Source organism: Thunnus maccoyii, chromosome 1 (genome assembly GCF_910596095.1).
Source record: "Thunnus maccoyii chromosome 1, fThuMac1.1, whole genome shotgun sequence".
Lineage (NCBI taxonomy): Eukaryota > Metazoa > Chordata > Actinopteri > Scombriformes > Scombridae > Thunnus > Thunnus maccoyii.
Window position 1 is genome coordinate 18,015,624 of NC_056533.1, and position 16,848 is coordinate 18,032,471.

At 37.2% G+C, this 16,848-nt stretch overlaps 1 protein-coding gene across 1 annotated transcript in view; it reads left to right on the forward strand.

Annotated features, from left to right (window-relative positions):
* LOC121900087 (CUB and sushi domain-containing protein 1-like) overlaps nt 1-16,848 on the forward strand; it is a 431,770-nt gene that overhangs the window by 368,586 nt on the left and 46,336 nt on the right. The window contains exons 46-51 of the mRNA XM_042416050.1: nt 4,959-5,104; nt 6,836-6,916; nt 10,088-10,201; nt 12,688-12,804; nt 13,143-13,214; nt 14,552-14,698. Of these exons, the coding sequence (XP_042271984.1) occupies nt 4,959-5,104; nt 6,836-6,916; nt 10,088-10,201; nt 12,688-12,804; nt 13,143-13,214; nt 14,552-14,698 (677 nt within the window). The remainder of the gene's footprint in view (nt 1-4,958; nt 5,105-6,835; nt 6,917-10,087; nt 10,202-12,687; nt 12,805-13,142; nt 13,215-14,551; nt 14,699-16,848) is intronic.

Here is a 16,848-nt window from a genome sequence, read left to right on the forward strand (position 1 = left end):
GCTAGATTAATGTCTGAATCTTACAATAATGTCGTTCAGGTGTCACTGAATGTATCCAAGATTTCGCAGAAACTTCAGTACTGATGTTCTGTTTGTTGCCCACAGCTGGCTGTGTGTCACAGCTGGCTGCAGCATCACACAGCAGCTGAAACGATAAGTGCGTCTCCAAACTGAGAAAGAGGCTGTGCGCATTTATGCACATGGCACAGCAGCGGTAACTTCATTAACACCGATCAGTCAGGATCTGATGGTAATTAATGTTCTATGTTCTGCTACACATCTACACAGGTCAGCTGTTACACACAGATTCCAGGTTTATATGGTGGGATTATTTGTAATAAATTAGTTCTTATGCATGAATCCTGAGCTCCATCAGTGCTGTCAGGACATTTTTATTTTTAATTAGCTGAAAGTCCGAGATAAGCCTACCACCCCTTCCCACTTGATCCCCCCCAATGTCTGACTGAAGATTTCGCCCTTGATATCATTCAATATCAATTCAATATCATTGAGTACCTCATAAGTTTGAAGATTTGATGAGACTGAGTGAGTGAGTGGGTGGGTGGGTCGGTGAATGAGTGAGTGGGTGGGTGTGTTTCAGTTACCACCGACTCCCTAATAAGACGCTAATAATTTCACTCTAACTGTATGTGGCTATTAGCGCTGGTCCTTGTGAATTGGAATATTTTTGCAATGAGGCTCATTTGCATTTACCTTGCAAGACACCTGGATTCGCAAGTTCAGGACATCACGAGATCACACGAGAATCCATCTTGTCAGGCTTCAAGTTAGGCGTTTATGTCTGAACCACCAGTGGTTTGAACCAATCAGCATTGCGAATCCAGCTGCCTCGCAAGGTAAGACGGTGATAGGTGGTGATGGACAGATGGTCCATCCAATCACCTGCCAAGTATTTTTGAAAGTGCCTGCCCTTTTCCAAATGACTTCTCAGATGGTTCTGTTTAACAAACCATCTGGCGCGTCAGGTTACATTTGCATAGAAAGGGACCAATTTTGCGCCAAATGTATGTAACTAATTTATATACATGCAAATAGCAAAAGAGCACCAAGATGCTATTTGCTTGACAGCACAATTTGGGGTGCATTTCACCTTTTGCGGGTGCTTTGTGAATTACATGGTTGTCTCATTTGCACAGGTTTAGCGGCTGCAAAGGTTGTGCAAACATTTTGCGTTTGCCCCAGAGAGTTTTAAAAATTTTAATAATAATTAAAGATATAGTCCTTAGATTCGATTATTTGATTTATCTAATGTGTGTAAAATGATAAGTAATTTATATATGTATATATATATATATATACCCTATACCCTTATACCCTTGTTGTGTGAGGCAGTGTTGTCTTTGGCTCCTTTTGACTTTCCTTGACTGAACTAAGTGTGGTCTCATGTGGAAGGCTGGAGCAATGTGAGAGGTGCGATGGGTTAACAATGAATTAATGGCAGCATGATGTCAGCAGGCCCTCTGGAACTTTTTTTAATGATAGAGTTTGTATTTGAAATCCTTTTAATTATGTGCATCAGTGGCGAACTGTTAATAAAACAGGATAACTGACATTATCTAATTGAACTCATAAGAGCATAAGATTGGGGCCACTGCTTTTGTCCTGAAATGGGCATTTGACTGTTTGGATTTTTTGATGCAATTGTATAGACGCTGGCAGGAGACACAATATGCCCTGTATGAGCTGCTAGGTTAATAGGAAATTGATTGGGAGCATAATTTTAAGAGTTTCCCTAAATGAGTCATATTGGGTTTGAATAAGCTGACCACACTATGCCAATTATTGATGAAAATTAAATCCACAATGGAAAGCTATTGGCCAAAGACTTAACTTACCATGCAGTTACTATACATATAAAAGGTGCATTTTGTATACTATACTGTAAATACGGAGCAATGAAAGTAAGATGAACAATGACTTCTAGCATAATGTGTTCATAGAGCAATGCTTTAGTTCAGGTTAAGACTTGAATCCATGCAATGCCATCAGTAAGAGCGGACTCTTACAATCACAGTCATGTTCAAACAAAACAATGAAGTAGTTTTTATGATCTGAGAGGGCCACACTCTTACCATTCATGCTAGTGCTGCTGTTAGCGGTTATGCTGACTTCACAAGCCTCCTTCTGTTCTGGTTTCATGTCTTTTGCTTTGTACATTACTATGTTCTGTATATTCCATATCTCACAGATGTGTGTCTGCTGGTTTCTGCCCTGTATGCCCCTGAGGTTTACGTGACGGCAGCTACATCCAGATGTCAGGGAGTGTAGCCAAACTGTGTCTTTGGTCTGCCACTAGTTGTGTTTGGCTTGTTGCCTATTATCACTGAACCATTGCTTTTACTGGCCGATGGATCTAACACCAGAGCATGTAGTTTATGGTGTTGTACATACACTAATCATAGAGTCAAGATGATCTGACAAAATCAACTACAGTATTTCTTATAAAAAAATTTTTTTAACAATGTCGACCATATTTTTGTGTACTATTGGTGCTTTCATATAATATGTTGCTTAGCGAGAAAAAAAGAAGCTCAGACAGTTACAGAGCTCAACAATTGTGCTGCCTTTCAAAATCGGAAGAGATAGCATTTGAGATACATCACAATATTTCAATATGATTTAATTTTTTAAATATTCTATTTAATAGTAATATTCTCATATCATTATATTGCTGTCATATCAATGTAATGTCTAAAGAAGTTTTTGTAGTGGATCCACTGTTCTTTCAATCTAGTGTTGTGGCACTGCTTTCAGTGCAAGAGAAAGAAAAAGAACTACATTACATTAACTCTGTTAATGTATTCCTCTCAATCCCACATTATTCTCAACTGCACTCTGCTTGTGTCAATCACTCATAGTAGGCAGACAAAGTAGAAGCTTTTTTAAATCTTCATTTCCAGATGAAAGGCTTGTGTAAAACATGTGGGAGAGTATCCCATTCTCTCTTCCTGGTGATATTGTTTCAGCTGGTGTTGAGATTCACATCAGCAGCTTTTTTGTTCACAAGCTAACATCATATGGCCTGAAGGTACTGCCTTCATGAAATGGCTTTCACAGGAGTGTATTCTTACTTGATGGAGGGAAAGGTCAGTAACCAGCTCAAGCTAAGCCCAGGTTTTCTAAGTGCTGTTGTAGTATTTCTTCACTGTTCAGAAATATGTATGAATTATAAATACTGCCCCCCAAATGCATGTTTTAATACATCAAATTGTATGTTTTGGGGTTTTTTTTGGTGGGGGGTGGGTGGGGGGTAGGGGGGTGTATTGGTGTTGAGTCTGTGTATTTTTCAGGCATTAAAAATAGAGCCACATAATTCCCAAAATGCAGTTTTGATTTAAATGACCCAAATAGCACATTCTGATTCACTAAATGAGCTCCAACACCTTCAGAAGACCTTGAATTATTGAGGAGCCAAGAGATCCCAGGCACTCTTCATGAATTAAAATTTTAAAACCCTTGTTTAATCCAATGGCATGTTCATTAAAAACCTAAAACTGGGCATTTAGGAACTTTAGAAAATGTAACCTTTCAACAACATTCAATATTTAATGAGTGAAGTTAAGCCTTTAATCCAAGGGCTTTGTTCAATGAACTTGTTTGAAATGGGTGAAAAAAGCAAAGAAAGGGGAAAAAAAACTAAACTAAAATATTTTTGCTACCCCTTCAATGAACAAGCATGTGGACTTACCATATATAGATGGATATCTGTTTCATTTTATTAACAAGAGCTGCTTTTAGTTTCTGTAATCAAATGCAGTCAGTGAAAGCAAACCCACAACTACCAATTCATAAGAAGTTCATATTGATCCTAACCTCTGACCTCCCTTTAGAGCTGAGGCAGACACATGTAAAAACACCAGTCAGTAGTTTGTTTATTCAGTGTGTCATTGATAATCAAATACAAAGAAGAAAGGAGGGGAGCCATCACCATCTCTTTCTGTTTTCTTTGTATTTTTACTGACCCATTTGGAAAGTCTTTTTTCACTCTTTTCTGTGGATTTCTTTGATAATCAAGTCACACCTGAAAGTTTTCTTTTACTATGATGGATTTTTATTATGTTGAATCTACAGAGGCAGTATTCGAGATAATTGTAGAATTGTAATAAAATATATTTTAAGGTGATGTTTTGTAGGCAGATCAATCGGAAAAATCCATATTTTTCTACACGGATTAGAGGGGATAATAAAAACAGTTTCAGACAAACGAATTGAGGTTGACCTGGGCAGATACGTTGCAGGGTGGTTTCACAGTTATCCCTACATTACCTATAGTTGAGTGAGAGCGTAAATCAATATAATATCATTTCGTTCTCATGAACTATCTGTTACATGTGTTTGTTTCATTTAATAGACAACTGGCTATATTTCCAGTTTTTTAGGAATAGCTGTACTTTGCTATGTTACTTGCCATTTATTCATTTGCTACGACATGTTAGCTCATATTACATACTGGTTAATGTTTTTCTTACATCCTAAGTGCAACATTAAAATTCAGGACAGTAGCTAAGTTAGTCTTGTCAGTGTTAAAATATGTACCTTGTTAAGAAAATAAACAAATTGCCAGTTTTTTTGACTTAATAGTAAACTATGGAGTCAAATCGAATAGATGGTGACACATAAAAAAAATAAAAAAAATTATTCAAGCTGTGTAAGAGGGGACAATATTACCACAGTATCATACATTTTATAATGCCATGTAATGCCATGTGGACCGAAAATATCCCTCCTTGTGAATGTGAGGGCTTTGCTTTAGATGTAAAGTAAAGCAGACGAACATTTCACTGTATAACAGAATGCCTCATATCTTTCTGCCACTTTAATGATTTCTTTCGCTCTCCAACTTTGTATTTTGATTTTGTAGATGTATCCAGCTCCCACTTTAGGCAGCCTCTGTTGTCTTTGATGCATGTGTTTACTCCCACTTTGTCTTTATTTAGGGATGGTCCAGATGCGTCCAGTCCTCAGCTGGGAGTCTTCAGTGGCAACACAGCGTTAGAGTCAGCCTACAGTACCAGCCCAAACGTCCTGATCCGCTTTCACTCTGACTTTTCAACTGGAGGATTCTTCATACTCAACTTCCATGGTACAGATACACATTGACATATACGTTTACATTACCTGCAGTACTATATTTGCATTCTCATATGTATGTATTGGCATTGAGATGCAGTTACAGATTTCCTCAAATCAAAGTACATCTTCTTTTAGGCATTGATATAGTCTTGTATGAATTCAGGTAGTACTTTTCAGTACCCACTACTAGTGTCCCCTTTGTTTGGGCATGACCACTGATGTCCATAACCAGTGAATAACTATAACAAGACAAGGTCAGAGGCCTGTCTATGGAGAGAGTATGGAGATATTTTATAATGTAGCCACTTTTCTTCTTTCACTCTTTTTCCTTGCTTTCCCCATTATTGCACTACTATTCACTATTCTTATGAGTAAGTCCATATCTCTGAATAGGTCTGACTCATGGTTTTTCAGTGATGTTTCTAAACAAGAAACATTTTCTTAAGAATCACTGGTAGTGTGTGTACTCTGAGGTGTGGGTTTTGTTACTGAGGCTGTAAGTTCACAAAGGATACAACGTACACCCTGTGCTCAGGTTGTGTATTGTGCTCTTTCCAACCTCAGATAACTGTCTGTGCCTGTGTTTAATTAAAACTTAGGGATATTATTGAAATGTAACCTGATTATCTCTGTTTCTTAAGGTCAAAATATGTTTTTGTTTATGGACCAGTGAATCACTATTTGAAAAAAGGGCAGATCATCCACACTTGAAAACACCTGTTTCTCTTTTTTTTTCACTTAGCTTCTGTAGGACACCAGATGTCTTTCTCAATGTGACAGTAGAAAAAATGAAAAAAAAAATCATAACACTCTTGTTATTGTTTTCTTATGTTTATTATTTAAGTGACTGAGAAACACTTCTTGGAGTTGTTGAGAAACACTCTGACGTTCTTGCTCTAGTGCAGAGTTTGACTCTGTTGCTTGAAAATGAATTGAGTTTGTGTTCCTCTGAACCCATAAGGCTACCCTGACTGCACCACATGTGACATTTTTGCCCCATTTTCTCTTCAGTTTGTTCTGAACTTTTTTTTTTTTTTTTGATTTCCAGGGGAATACACACTATCTGATCTTCTACATTTTCAATCCTCCAGGGTGTGAATATGTTTGTTAAACCAGCATGTGAATCATCCTGCCCAGGGACCAGATACATACTACATTCATAATGTACTATTCATACTAGATAATAATAACATGCAAATATAAGTGCAAGGTCACATTTGAATTTGTGAAAGACATGAACAAGTTCAGGTTCGGGGAACAACCTTACAGTACAATAAGTGGCAGAGAGGAACAAGAAGACACACAAAGAAACCTCAATTCAAAGTCATTCCCCCTACAACACTATGATACAAGCATGGCTAATAATAAATATGAATAATAAAGATAATAAAGATGACAAAGCACACCCACTGTCCCATACTCTACATGGATGCTCATTCTAACAAGCCAATTATGCTGCTTGTTGGTTGTAATAAATACCTGTGCAGCGAAATAATGAAGAGAAGTGAAGCAACATCTTTGTTCTCTGGTTTGCATTTTTTGGTTCACACACATTGATTTAACTATAAAGGAAAAAAGAAAAAGTACAAATGTAATTTGTGTGATTTGTTGTAATATTACACTAACAAAAGTCTCCCTTCTTATTACAAATATGCAAATACCTGATTGCTGTAGACTTCATTGTATTGTTTACAATTGAAATCTAGGGCACCTTATTAAGATTTTTTGCACTTCTCTCCAGCGTACCGTCTGAAGAAATGCCCTCCTCCCCCAGTTGTGGAGAATGCCGAAATAATCTATGAGGACGAAGACTTCCAAATAGGTAATAATCCTGATTAATAATAACACATTCATACAGAGAAACATTAGATGATTTGCAAAAAAAAAATCAACATAACAGAATATCTACAAGAAAGTTGCTACATCTGAACTCGCTTGAAAAATGGGACTAATTTAGCAAAAAACAACTTTAAGTTAAGTTAAAATTAAGAAGCATTTTTAGCTTCACCTTATTTGTTGCACCTTCAGACCAAAACGACTCATCTGATCAAGCTTGCAAGAGGTCATTATTCTGCTGATTGTAAATGACTCCACTAATAGGCTACATTACCTTTCAAATGCACAATCTAAATATAGCATGCTTATGTAAGTCTGTCATTGTAAATCTTATTGTGCTTTATTAGTGAAGCTGAACCACTTGTTCTTAGTATAATCCACTGAGTGTGCATGTAATGCTTGAGAATATGTTGCATTGTTAAAATGTTAGTTAAAAAATATGCAGTATAAATTATTTTTAAGTTCTCCTAACCTCACATCTTTTTTTTTACATTTAACAAGTGAATACTTCTTGAGGTCTCTAAAAATACTTAAAATAAAATAAAAAACAAATGAATGCAAAATTTGGGGAAATAAGCTGTTTACTGTCAAATGAGAGGATCAGTATTATCTGCATTTCTTTAACCCAGGACATAGAGTAAACAGATTTGGGACATGTTTAACGTTTAGCTTAGCATAAACAGGGGCAAACAGATGCCTCCAACAAAGGAGAAAATATAAGCCCTCGAACAACCTGGCTGTTTGCTGTACTATCACTGCGCCTTCTGTAGCTATTTTTGTCAATAAATAGAGCTATTGCTAACACTAGCTTCTAATTAAACCACAATGTCTTGTTTTCTATTTCTATGCATATGTGACTTGTGCAAAGACAGGCTAAACACATCTCGGACCAGTCTCCTTTTACTTTATGTGCTATGATGAAATGTAACACAAGCTTTCAAAAAACATCCATTCTGGGAGAAATAATTGCTTGTCAAGATCTTCATTTTACCTAAGCATTTGCTCAAAGTCTCTGATGGTGTGTTCACACCAAACGTGAAGCAAATTTTCACCTTGCGTTACTTGTGCGAGTTTGACTGCGGGATCATTTGTGTTTATTCGCCCCAAACAGCCAACAAGCAATGGCAGGCACCGACTAGTCCCCACCTGGACAGTCGGAGCCAGCATGGTGATTTTGCTGACGCTCAGCCTGCCTGCCATCATGACGGCTTAGTCCTCCTGCTAAGAACAGTCATACCGACACTTATCTGTAAACACTGAGAGATACATTATCAACTCTTCTTTGCTCGTTTTGCTGTGATAAACTGCATTAACCCGTCACACAAAACTCCCCCAAAAAATCTGTTGATTTACTGCACTTCCCAGAGGACGACTACAGACCTTAAAGCACTACGAACCCCAAATAAATTTAGATTTTGCTGTGATTAAATTGCATAAATGGATCAAAAGGATGCAGAAATAACTACATCATGATGCTGATTTCTAAAAAGTCTGAATTCATGCTTTGTCAGGTCTGTCTGCTAGACGACAATCAAACAACTTTTAAAATGCTTGTTTTCTGAATGGAGTTCAGATTTATCAGAGTTATGCTTTGCAAACATTGTAGCTGCTCTGTTGACACTCAAAATAATGTCATTTAAAAGCATAAATACAGCAATGACATTATTGTTTATACACATAGATATCTACATACTGTGTAATTTTAAAGTCATATAAACTCAGCGGCATTTAAGATGTTTACAATTGATGACAGCAGCTGAGGGGGGGGTGTGACTCCGGTGTAAATTAGGTTGAGAAGCAAAAGTGAAGATAAAAACATTTTTTAATCCCAAAGGTTTAAAAAATACACTCGTCCCGATGGTAAACTGACCTGAATTAGAGCAAAATCTGGTGTGACTGGTGTGGTGGTCCGGTGTGTGTTTATTCCTCCAGAAATCATCAGCAGCAGCACCAACGTGCTCCCTGGCTCTCTCCTCCAGAGCTGGCCGGCTCTCAACAGCTGTCTGTCGGCAAGCCACAAGCTCAGTCCCCTGGTCCAGACCCACGATATGCACAAATTTTTCACTCAAGTTGAATATTTTCAACTTGCGCGAATACACAAATGAGGCAAATTTCGTGTATTCATGTATATTTGCCTCTTTGCATTGACTTTGTATGTATTCTCGCCACATGAAAAGTTTGCTTTGCATTTGGTGTGAACAAACAATTAGGCTTTTAGATCAACGGGAGCTGTAATTTTGAAAAAAGCAGACATTTCATAAAACCCCAGCAAGATCAATTTACCCCGCCAATGTTATGCAGAGCATAGTCTCTTCTGGCAAAGTTTAAGTAATAGTAAAGTGATGTTCATTTCCCTGCAGAAAACCAGCATTTTAAAATGTCAACTTGTAAATTCAGAAAAGTCAGTTGATTTTTACTGATTCATTTTAAACTAATTAAACTTACAAAATACAACAGTAATCTAAAACTACTCCAGAGTGTTGATTCATTGGGGTGATGTCAAATTATTGCCACCTCCACTACACCGCAGCAGCACCACGTCTGCACCTCTTCACAGTATCAGGGTGAAGTCGTTCCATGTGACAGAGTATGAACAAAAGCAAGTGAGTTTGGGTTAATCACACATACAAATCTCAGAAGCCCTCAGAACATCGAAGTGCAGGTACTGTGGATTTTACATTCACAAAACCGAACAGTATGGAGTACCTCAGAGACAGCACTAGCTTTGTTATCAGTCAGTCTAATAGCCAATTATACAAAATTTGAACAAGCTCAAGGTTGAATGTTCTTGTTTGTTCTGTTCAACAGTTTTAAACTTACAGAGGCCCCATGATGATAACGTCCATATTGCACGCCTCCTAGGCATGGTTTGAAGCATGCATTACATATCACTGACAGGTGGTATATCACCAGTCAGTGAGATTTAATGCATGCTTCAAAACTTTGCCTTTTTAAAATGGCAAGCCTGTCAAACTTTGCCTCTCCAAATGGAGCAACATATCTAGCTTGTTAACTGTTTTGGAGCACTCTAATTACAAAATAATTATTCGGCCAGGGGTTTTTGTATAATGATCAAGGCTGAACTGTGCAGAAATGCTTCTGACAGTTAATGTACGGTGATGATTTAATAGAGGTTTAATTATTTTCCATGTGTTAGGTGATATTGTGAAGTATCGCTGTTTACCTGGATACACACTGGTCGGAAAGGCAGAGCTTATGTGTAAACTCAACTCCCATTTGCTCTTTGAAACACCGCCACCAACATGTCAAGGTAAGGCAACTCAATGTATTTGCGTTTCTATGTGAAAATCAGAAAGAAGACCTTGTGTTCAGGAAATGTCTATGTGATGCTTTAACAAAATAGTATGAATCTGAAGTTAACCTCAGGTATCTTGTTTAAATATTTTCCCTTAACAAATCTGAATACATTTATTCTCACAACTCCTGCTGTGTAGACACACAGATGAAGATCTAGCAGCAGCAGCTACTGCTACATTTGTATGTCCACACAGGATGCATTCAGGCACAGTGTTGAGTGTAGGTCAACTGCATTTTGGCAGCGCTCAGAGCTCAACACACAATCACTGTGGTTATATACGTATATGTGTATACGTATATACGTAAAACAAAGAAGTAAAGACTCGAAGGGTAAAGATATGCTTCAGGTTGCATTTACATGCAAGTGAAATGCGATCCGTTACGTGGCCTGTGTAGACAGCTGTATTGATGAAAAATAGAAGTGTATCTGTTACATCAGACACGTGTGAGACGGTTCACTGGAAAACGTGGCTGAATCGCTTTCTTTGTAGCTTCCTTTGATGTAAGTTGTTTGGTTTTAAATAATACATTAGATGTATCCGTTCCTAAAGCATGACTTATTTTCTAACTTAATAATAATAATACTAATATTGATTCTACCCTGCTATTACTACTACTACTACTACTACAAGTGAGAACCAAATATTTGAAGAATCAAATGAAAATCTAGTTACATCCATAAAAAAAGTTTTGTGCAAAGAGTGCAACACTTAGCTATTTTATATATTTACTTTTGCACAGCTCAGCTGTATTAATGCTGTGTGATCATTGCTCTTTCCACCAACACATAAAATCTAGCTGCATACAACCAGCTCAGCATATTTCTCAGGGGGTTGTCATGTGTCATTTTGATAAATGTAGCTAATCGCTAGCTGGAGTACATTTAGGTAGATAATACACTTAGAAATCATCTTAAAACAATTTAAAACATTTAAAAACTATGAAATGTTGTATTTAAAAGTTTAAAATGTTAAAGCCTCTTGTTTTATGACAATTTAAACAGTAGAGAGTATACAGTTATTTTACCCTGCTGGCTTACAAACAGTATATCAGTATAGTTGTGTGTTGAAGTTAGATAAAAACTTCTGGTAAACATATTCAAGTTTGTCATTTCCTCTAATCAATCTAATCTAATTCGACAGTTATAGAATATTTTTTTAATAGTACATAGTAGTATTTAGTATTTATGAGACTCATGATTTTTGATTTTAAAACTAAAGAGGCCTCAGCAAAGAAGGCTTTTCAGTTAGCAGTATTAATACATTGACTTTGCGCTGGTAGCAGCTCTACGTTTTTACAAATCATGGATACATTAAATCTCCATGTTTCAATGTTGATTGCATTTTAAGCTTTTCGTGCGTCATTTAATTCCGCATTAAATGGCCATTATCAGTTGAATAATGATGTTTTATGATGTGACAATGCTGTGGTTAAGGTCTGGTTAGGTTTAGGCAAAAAAAACACTTGGATAGGGTAAGGGAAAGATCATGGTTTGGGTTAAAATACCCGGTTTTGTTGTCACAAAAACAGCTGCAAATGTCCCAACGTCTCCCTAAAAATACCCGGTTTTGTCAGTTGAAACGAGAAGCAAGCATTGGTCTCGAGTCAACAACCACACAACCCGCCTCCTCCTAATATGTCATCTGAACTATGTCACTTTCCCTTTGATACGTATTGTAGAAATGTTGATATGATACATATTCGACATATTGAAACTCAGAGATTCAATGTGTCCGTGGTTTGCAGAAACCCACAATGCCAACGTTTTATTCAGGCAACCGGGCTGAGACAACAGAATACTCATTTGAATGGCTATTATGAGAAGATTCTTTTTCTCCAGTGTTGAAGAGATGCTCAACCTTCACCATCATGTGGAATGAACACAGTGTCCTTTCCATTATAAATGGATAAAAAGAAGCCAGCACTCTCATAAGAAGACATGCAACCCCCAAAGTGCCCCCCTTCAGACAACTTAGAGCTCAGCTCCTTTTGTATGAAATCCTGTTACCTAAACAGTCATCACACGGAAAGATTGAGAGAGGCTTCCAGTGTCCTGCTGGTGCTCAAGGCTAAAAAATGGACAAATTTTAAAGGCAGTAAACATGAGTATGTGGCCTTCCGATTCCAGACACTCTGTTTGAGCATCATGACACATGCTAAAACGTTTGCCAATAAAAGTAAGTTGTAAATTATCAGATAAGTATGAAAGTTTTTTTTGTATGTTTTGTGTTGTTTTTTTTTTGGCGTGTGGGTCGGTGAGAGGATACTGATAAGGGAAGTGGGCAGGCAAACAAGAACAGAGCAATGAATGTATGGAAGGGTGGACTGAGGAAAAGACACAAAGAGAGTTGCTTGAAGCTACAAGTTTACAAAATCAAACTGGCAAGAGTTTTCAGAGAGTTGATCAATCTGACCGGCTTTTAAATGTTACCCCTCCAGCCCAGTGCCCAGCCAATGAGGAGCGGTCTTCGTCATCAGGAGTGATATTAAGTCCCGGTTTCCCTAGCAACTACCCCAACAGTCAGACATGCTCGTGGCTGCTGCGTATGGTTCCAGGTACAGTGTGTGTCAGGGGCGTGCGTGTGAATACAGTGAATACAGTGTGTGTGCCAATGTGCTAGACAATTTGCATGCACCATATACTATAGGTACCTTGAATATGTGTGTGTCTATGTATGGGAGTGCAGGTATATGTAAAATACGGTATGTGTCAAAGTGAGGCTTGATGATAAGAATGGGTTTGCATTTGCTGTACGTATGTATATCTGCTCTTTGTTTATGAAGGCGTATAAAGGCAAGTGCATATGTCCCATTTGTGTGCGTTTGTATTCACTTTATATTGCGTATTGCGGCTTTTTGAATGTGGTTGTAAATGATTCTCTCTTGTTTTGCAGGTTACATCATCAACATCTACGTAGAGATGTTCCACAGCGAGAAACAGTTTGATGAATTGGAGATTTTTGATGGTACACAAAGCTCTCCCTCTCTATTTCTTTTACACCTATACACACACACAACATCGCACGCACTTATACAATACTCTCATGCAGCTTTAATTCTTGTTTGTTTATGAAAAGTAGCACAACAGTTAATAAGATGCGCAACACTTAATTCTCATTTGTGGTGTGGGGAATTTTCCACCCAGGAGTTCCTAGTAGGTTGCGTAACAGTAAATTTGAAAGCGTGCAGAACAGATCGGGTGTGTGTGTGTGTGTGTGTGTGTGTGTGTGTGTGTGTGTGTGTGTGTGTGTGCGTGTGTGGAATTTCTTCCTTATTTACTTGTTGTTATACATTTTTTATTTTAAGAACTTCATCTAAGTTTATAAAACTACATTGAGTAATTCTGACAAGTTACAAATAATAACGTTTTTTGCAAGGATCACAATATCATTGCTTAAAAGGCCTGTTGACAATAAGCATAGCTTAGTATATAAAACAGCAAACATTTCCAACAAAACAAAAATTAGACCTGACAGGTTTTTGAAATATGTGATTTGTATTGGAATCCACAAGCAGGGATGAGCATATATCCAACTGATTTGTGTATTTTGAATAGCTCTGTCCGTTTGTGTTTATCTTGCCTGGTCCTAAACAGATTCCAGCTGCCTTTGATGTTGCCGACAGCAATGGCATCATTTTTGAGTGGGAGGCTGTGACTAGAATTGTCTCTGATTTGTCATAGCATTGTTGAAAGGAACAAAATGTCAATAAGTGTCAACATTACAGCTGATTCAGCTTGTGTACTAAATAGTTATGTACAGAAGACTATTTGGAGAGATGGTACATTGCTACATGTAACAATATTTTCAAAATTCATGGATGACTATTTTGTCTTTCTAAACGAAGCCAAACTCATCTAGGGTTGCATCCACTACATGGTTTGAAGGACAGACTTCAGCACAAGTGGAGAGTTGTGGTCTATAAACTTGAGATGTTGCTCCAATCAGAATACAATGCACAACATGTAATTTTGGGGTACTTAGCAACTTAATAGTGCTGTCACCCTCGTGTGTTGCATGTCTCACAAACAATAAAACACAAACATTCTGACTGGAGCATATTGTTCAGCTTCATCTCGACTTAAGATAATATTCATTTGGAAGATTGTATGAAAAATGGAATTTGTAAATTTACTGACTCACATAAAAAAATAATTGTCAATTTGTTTCCCTTGTCATGGCCTACCTTTTCACATGGAAGAGATCACTTCATAAAATGACATACTGTTTATGCATGCAGAAAAAATAAATACAGTGCACTGTGCGCACAATAGCTCTTATGTCTCTTTCATTTGTTTCCCTAGGATCCTCAGGACAGAGCCCTTTGCTTGTTGCTCTAAGTGGAAACCATTCATCTCAGCTGAACTTCACATCTAAAACAAACCAACTATATCTAAGATGGTCCACTGACCATGCAACCAACAAGAGAGGATTCAAAATACGATACTCAGGTACATACAATACATGTCTGTTATTTTCTCACATTCTGTCTGTCTACAATCAGCCAATGATCCCCTAGTGTTACAATTATTTGAAATCCTTGGGCTGCAACTAACAATTATTTTCATTACTGATTGATCTGACAGTTATTTTCCTGATTAATTGTTTTGTTTATAAAATGTCAGAAAAATAGTAAAAAATGCCTGTTATAATTTTATGGTGAAGGTTTCCTGATTTCAAATTCTTATTTTGTCTGCTGAACAGTCCAAAATCCAAAGATATTTAGTTTACTATCATATATGACAAAGGAAAATCCTCACAAATCCTCCCATTTGAGAAGCTGCAACCAGCAAATGCTTGGCAATTTTTGCTTTTATAATAGCCGCAAATAGTTGATTAATTTTCTGTTGAATGACTTATCGATTAATTGTCTAATTGCTGCAGAATACTCAAAATAAATGTTAATGTGCATTACTTGCATGTAAGGATGGAAGCCTAAAATGTGACTTTTGGAGGCAAACAAGGGTCTTGCTGTCATCTCTGCCTTGTCTCTGCTTTCATAAACATCATTTTTGCCACCCTGCCATGTTGAAATATCTTATACTAATGTTGGCTGAATTGATTTGTCTCTGCCAGCATGACTAACCAATGCCTTTCACCTCATGAAAATAAATTGATACATCAGGGGTGTTTGGTACCTAAGCCATGATCATTTAGAAAACACTTCTAATTGGAAACGTTCTTTTTAATGCATTAGGCTAATTAGGAGAAAGAGAATTAGTAAGTCCAATTTGTTAATTTGACAATTTGCTTCAGATTGAGTGTTTTATCTCTGCAGGTTCTTGCCAACACTGTGGTATTCTTACCATTAGCTTTGTTAGATTTGAGCTGTGAGGTTTTTCAACTGCCCTTTAATCATGGGTTTTAACTGAAATTGTTGAAGATAACCACCCATCTCAGTCGTAAAAAATGCAATTTACAGTGACACTGATCCTTTTTGGGCTTGAGAAGACTGAGGTCACAAGGTCAGTCTCCTGGCCCTCTGTACTATATATATTTTTTGATGTATTTTAGTTTGTGGGTTATATCAGCACAATCGTCTGAAGTAATAGCATTGACTTTTCCCAATGGTGTTGTATCACCCTGACAACAGCAGCTATACAGAGAACAGAAATTTATAGTCAGGATTTTCACTTTTACTATACAGTATTAATGCTATGGGGTGTTTTATCCTGAAACACACCATACATTTAGTACAGTATATATTCTATATATATATTTATCATATCTTATCATATCTATCACATGAATTTAGCTTATTAGCTATGACTCTCACTACTTTAAGTGCTGTTTTTTAGGGTTAAGTCTTGATTTTAGGGTTAAGGTTAGACTTTGGTTAAGATTAAGATTAGGAATATGAGTTGTGCTCACAAGTATAGTACAAATTTGTGTCTGTGGGTGTGCATCTGTGTCACCCACAGCTTTGGCTGTAATGATCACTGCTACATTTTTCTCATCATTCTTTACATTCTCCATGCTTGGTTTAGCTGTGAAATGACCTCGGTGCCATTGCTCTTAACTGTATCACATTTATTTATCCACTGACCTTTCCAGTGGCAGCAATAGCCTAGTCACATGTATATTGTAATCCAATCCTCTGTCTCTCTGTCTCTCTTTTTCTTAGCATTGTAGATTTTTGCTGCTTGTGAGTCTGTGGGGTTGGGGATTTGGGTGCAGTGAGGGTTTGGTCAGGCTATAAATGGGTATGGGAGTTAGCATGTTTTTAGTCGTTATCAGCTGTGGCAATAGCATCACTAATATTATACAATAGTATCAGAAATAGCTTTGTTCTCACGTCTGGCAGAAAATATGCTATTATGTTTCCACATAAAGTTGTACTGTATGTATCTCTCGTTGCTGGTAGCTGTCACAGATAGTTGAACAAAGAAGACTGAAAGCAGTATAGTATCAGTATAATTATAAAGATAGACATGCATGACTAGTATGCATTTTATAGTGGAATATATCAAGACGGTGGAAATTAGTTGGTTGTGACTGACTGGCAGGTGTCCATTAAAATTGTTAATAACTTGTACTGCTCTAGTACACTATGTTAATGGTTAAAATCCAAAATTATCTCATTTCATACTGTCTTGTGTTG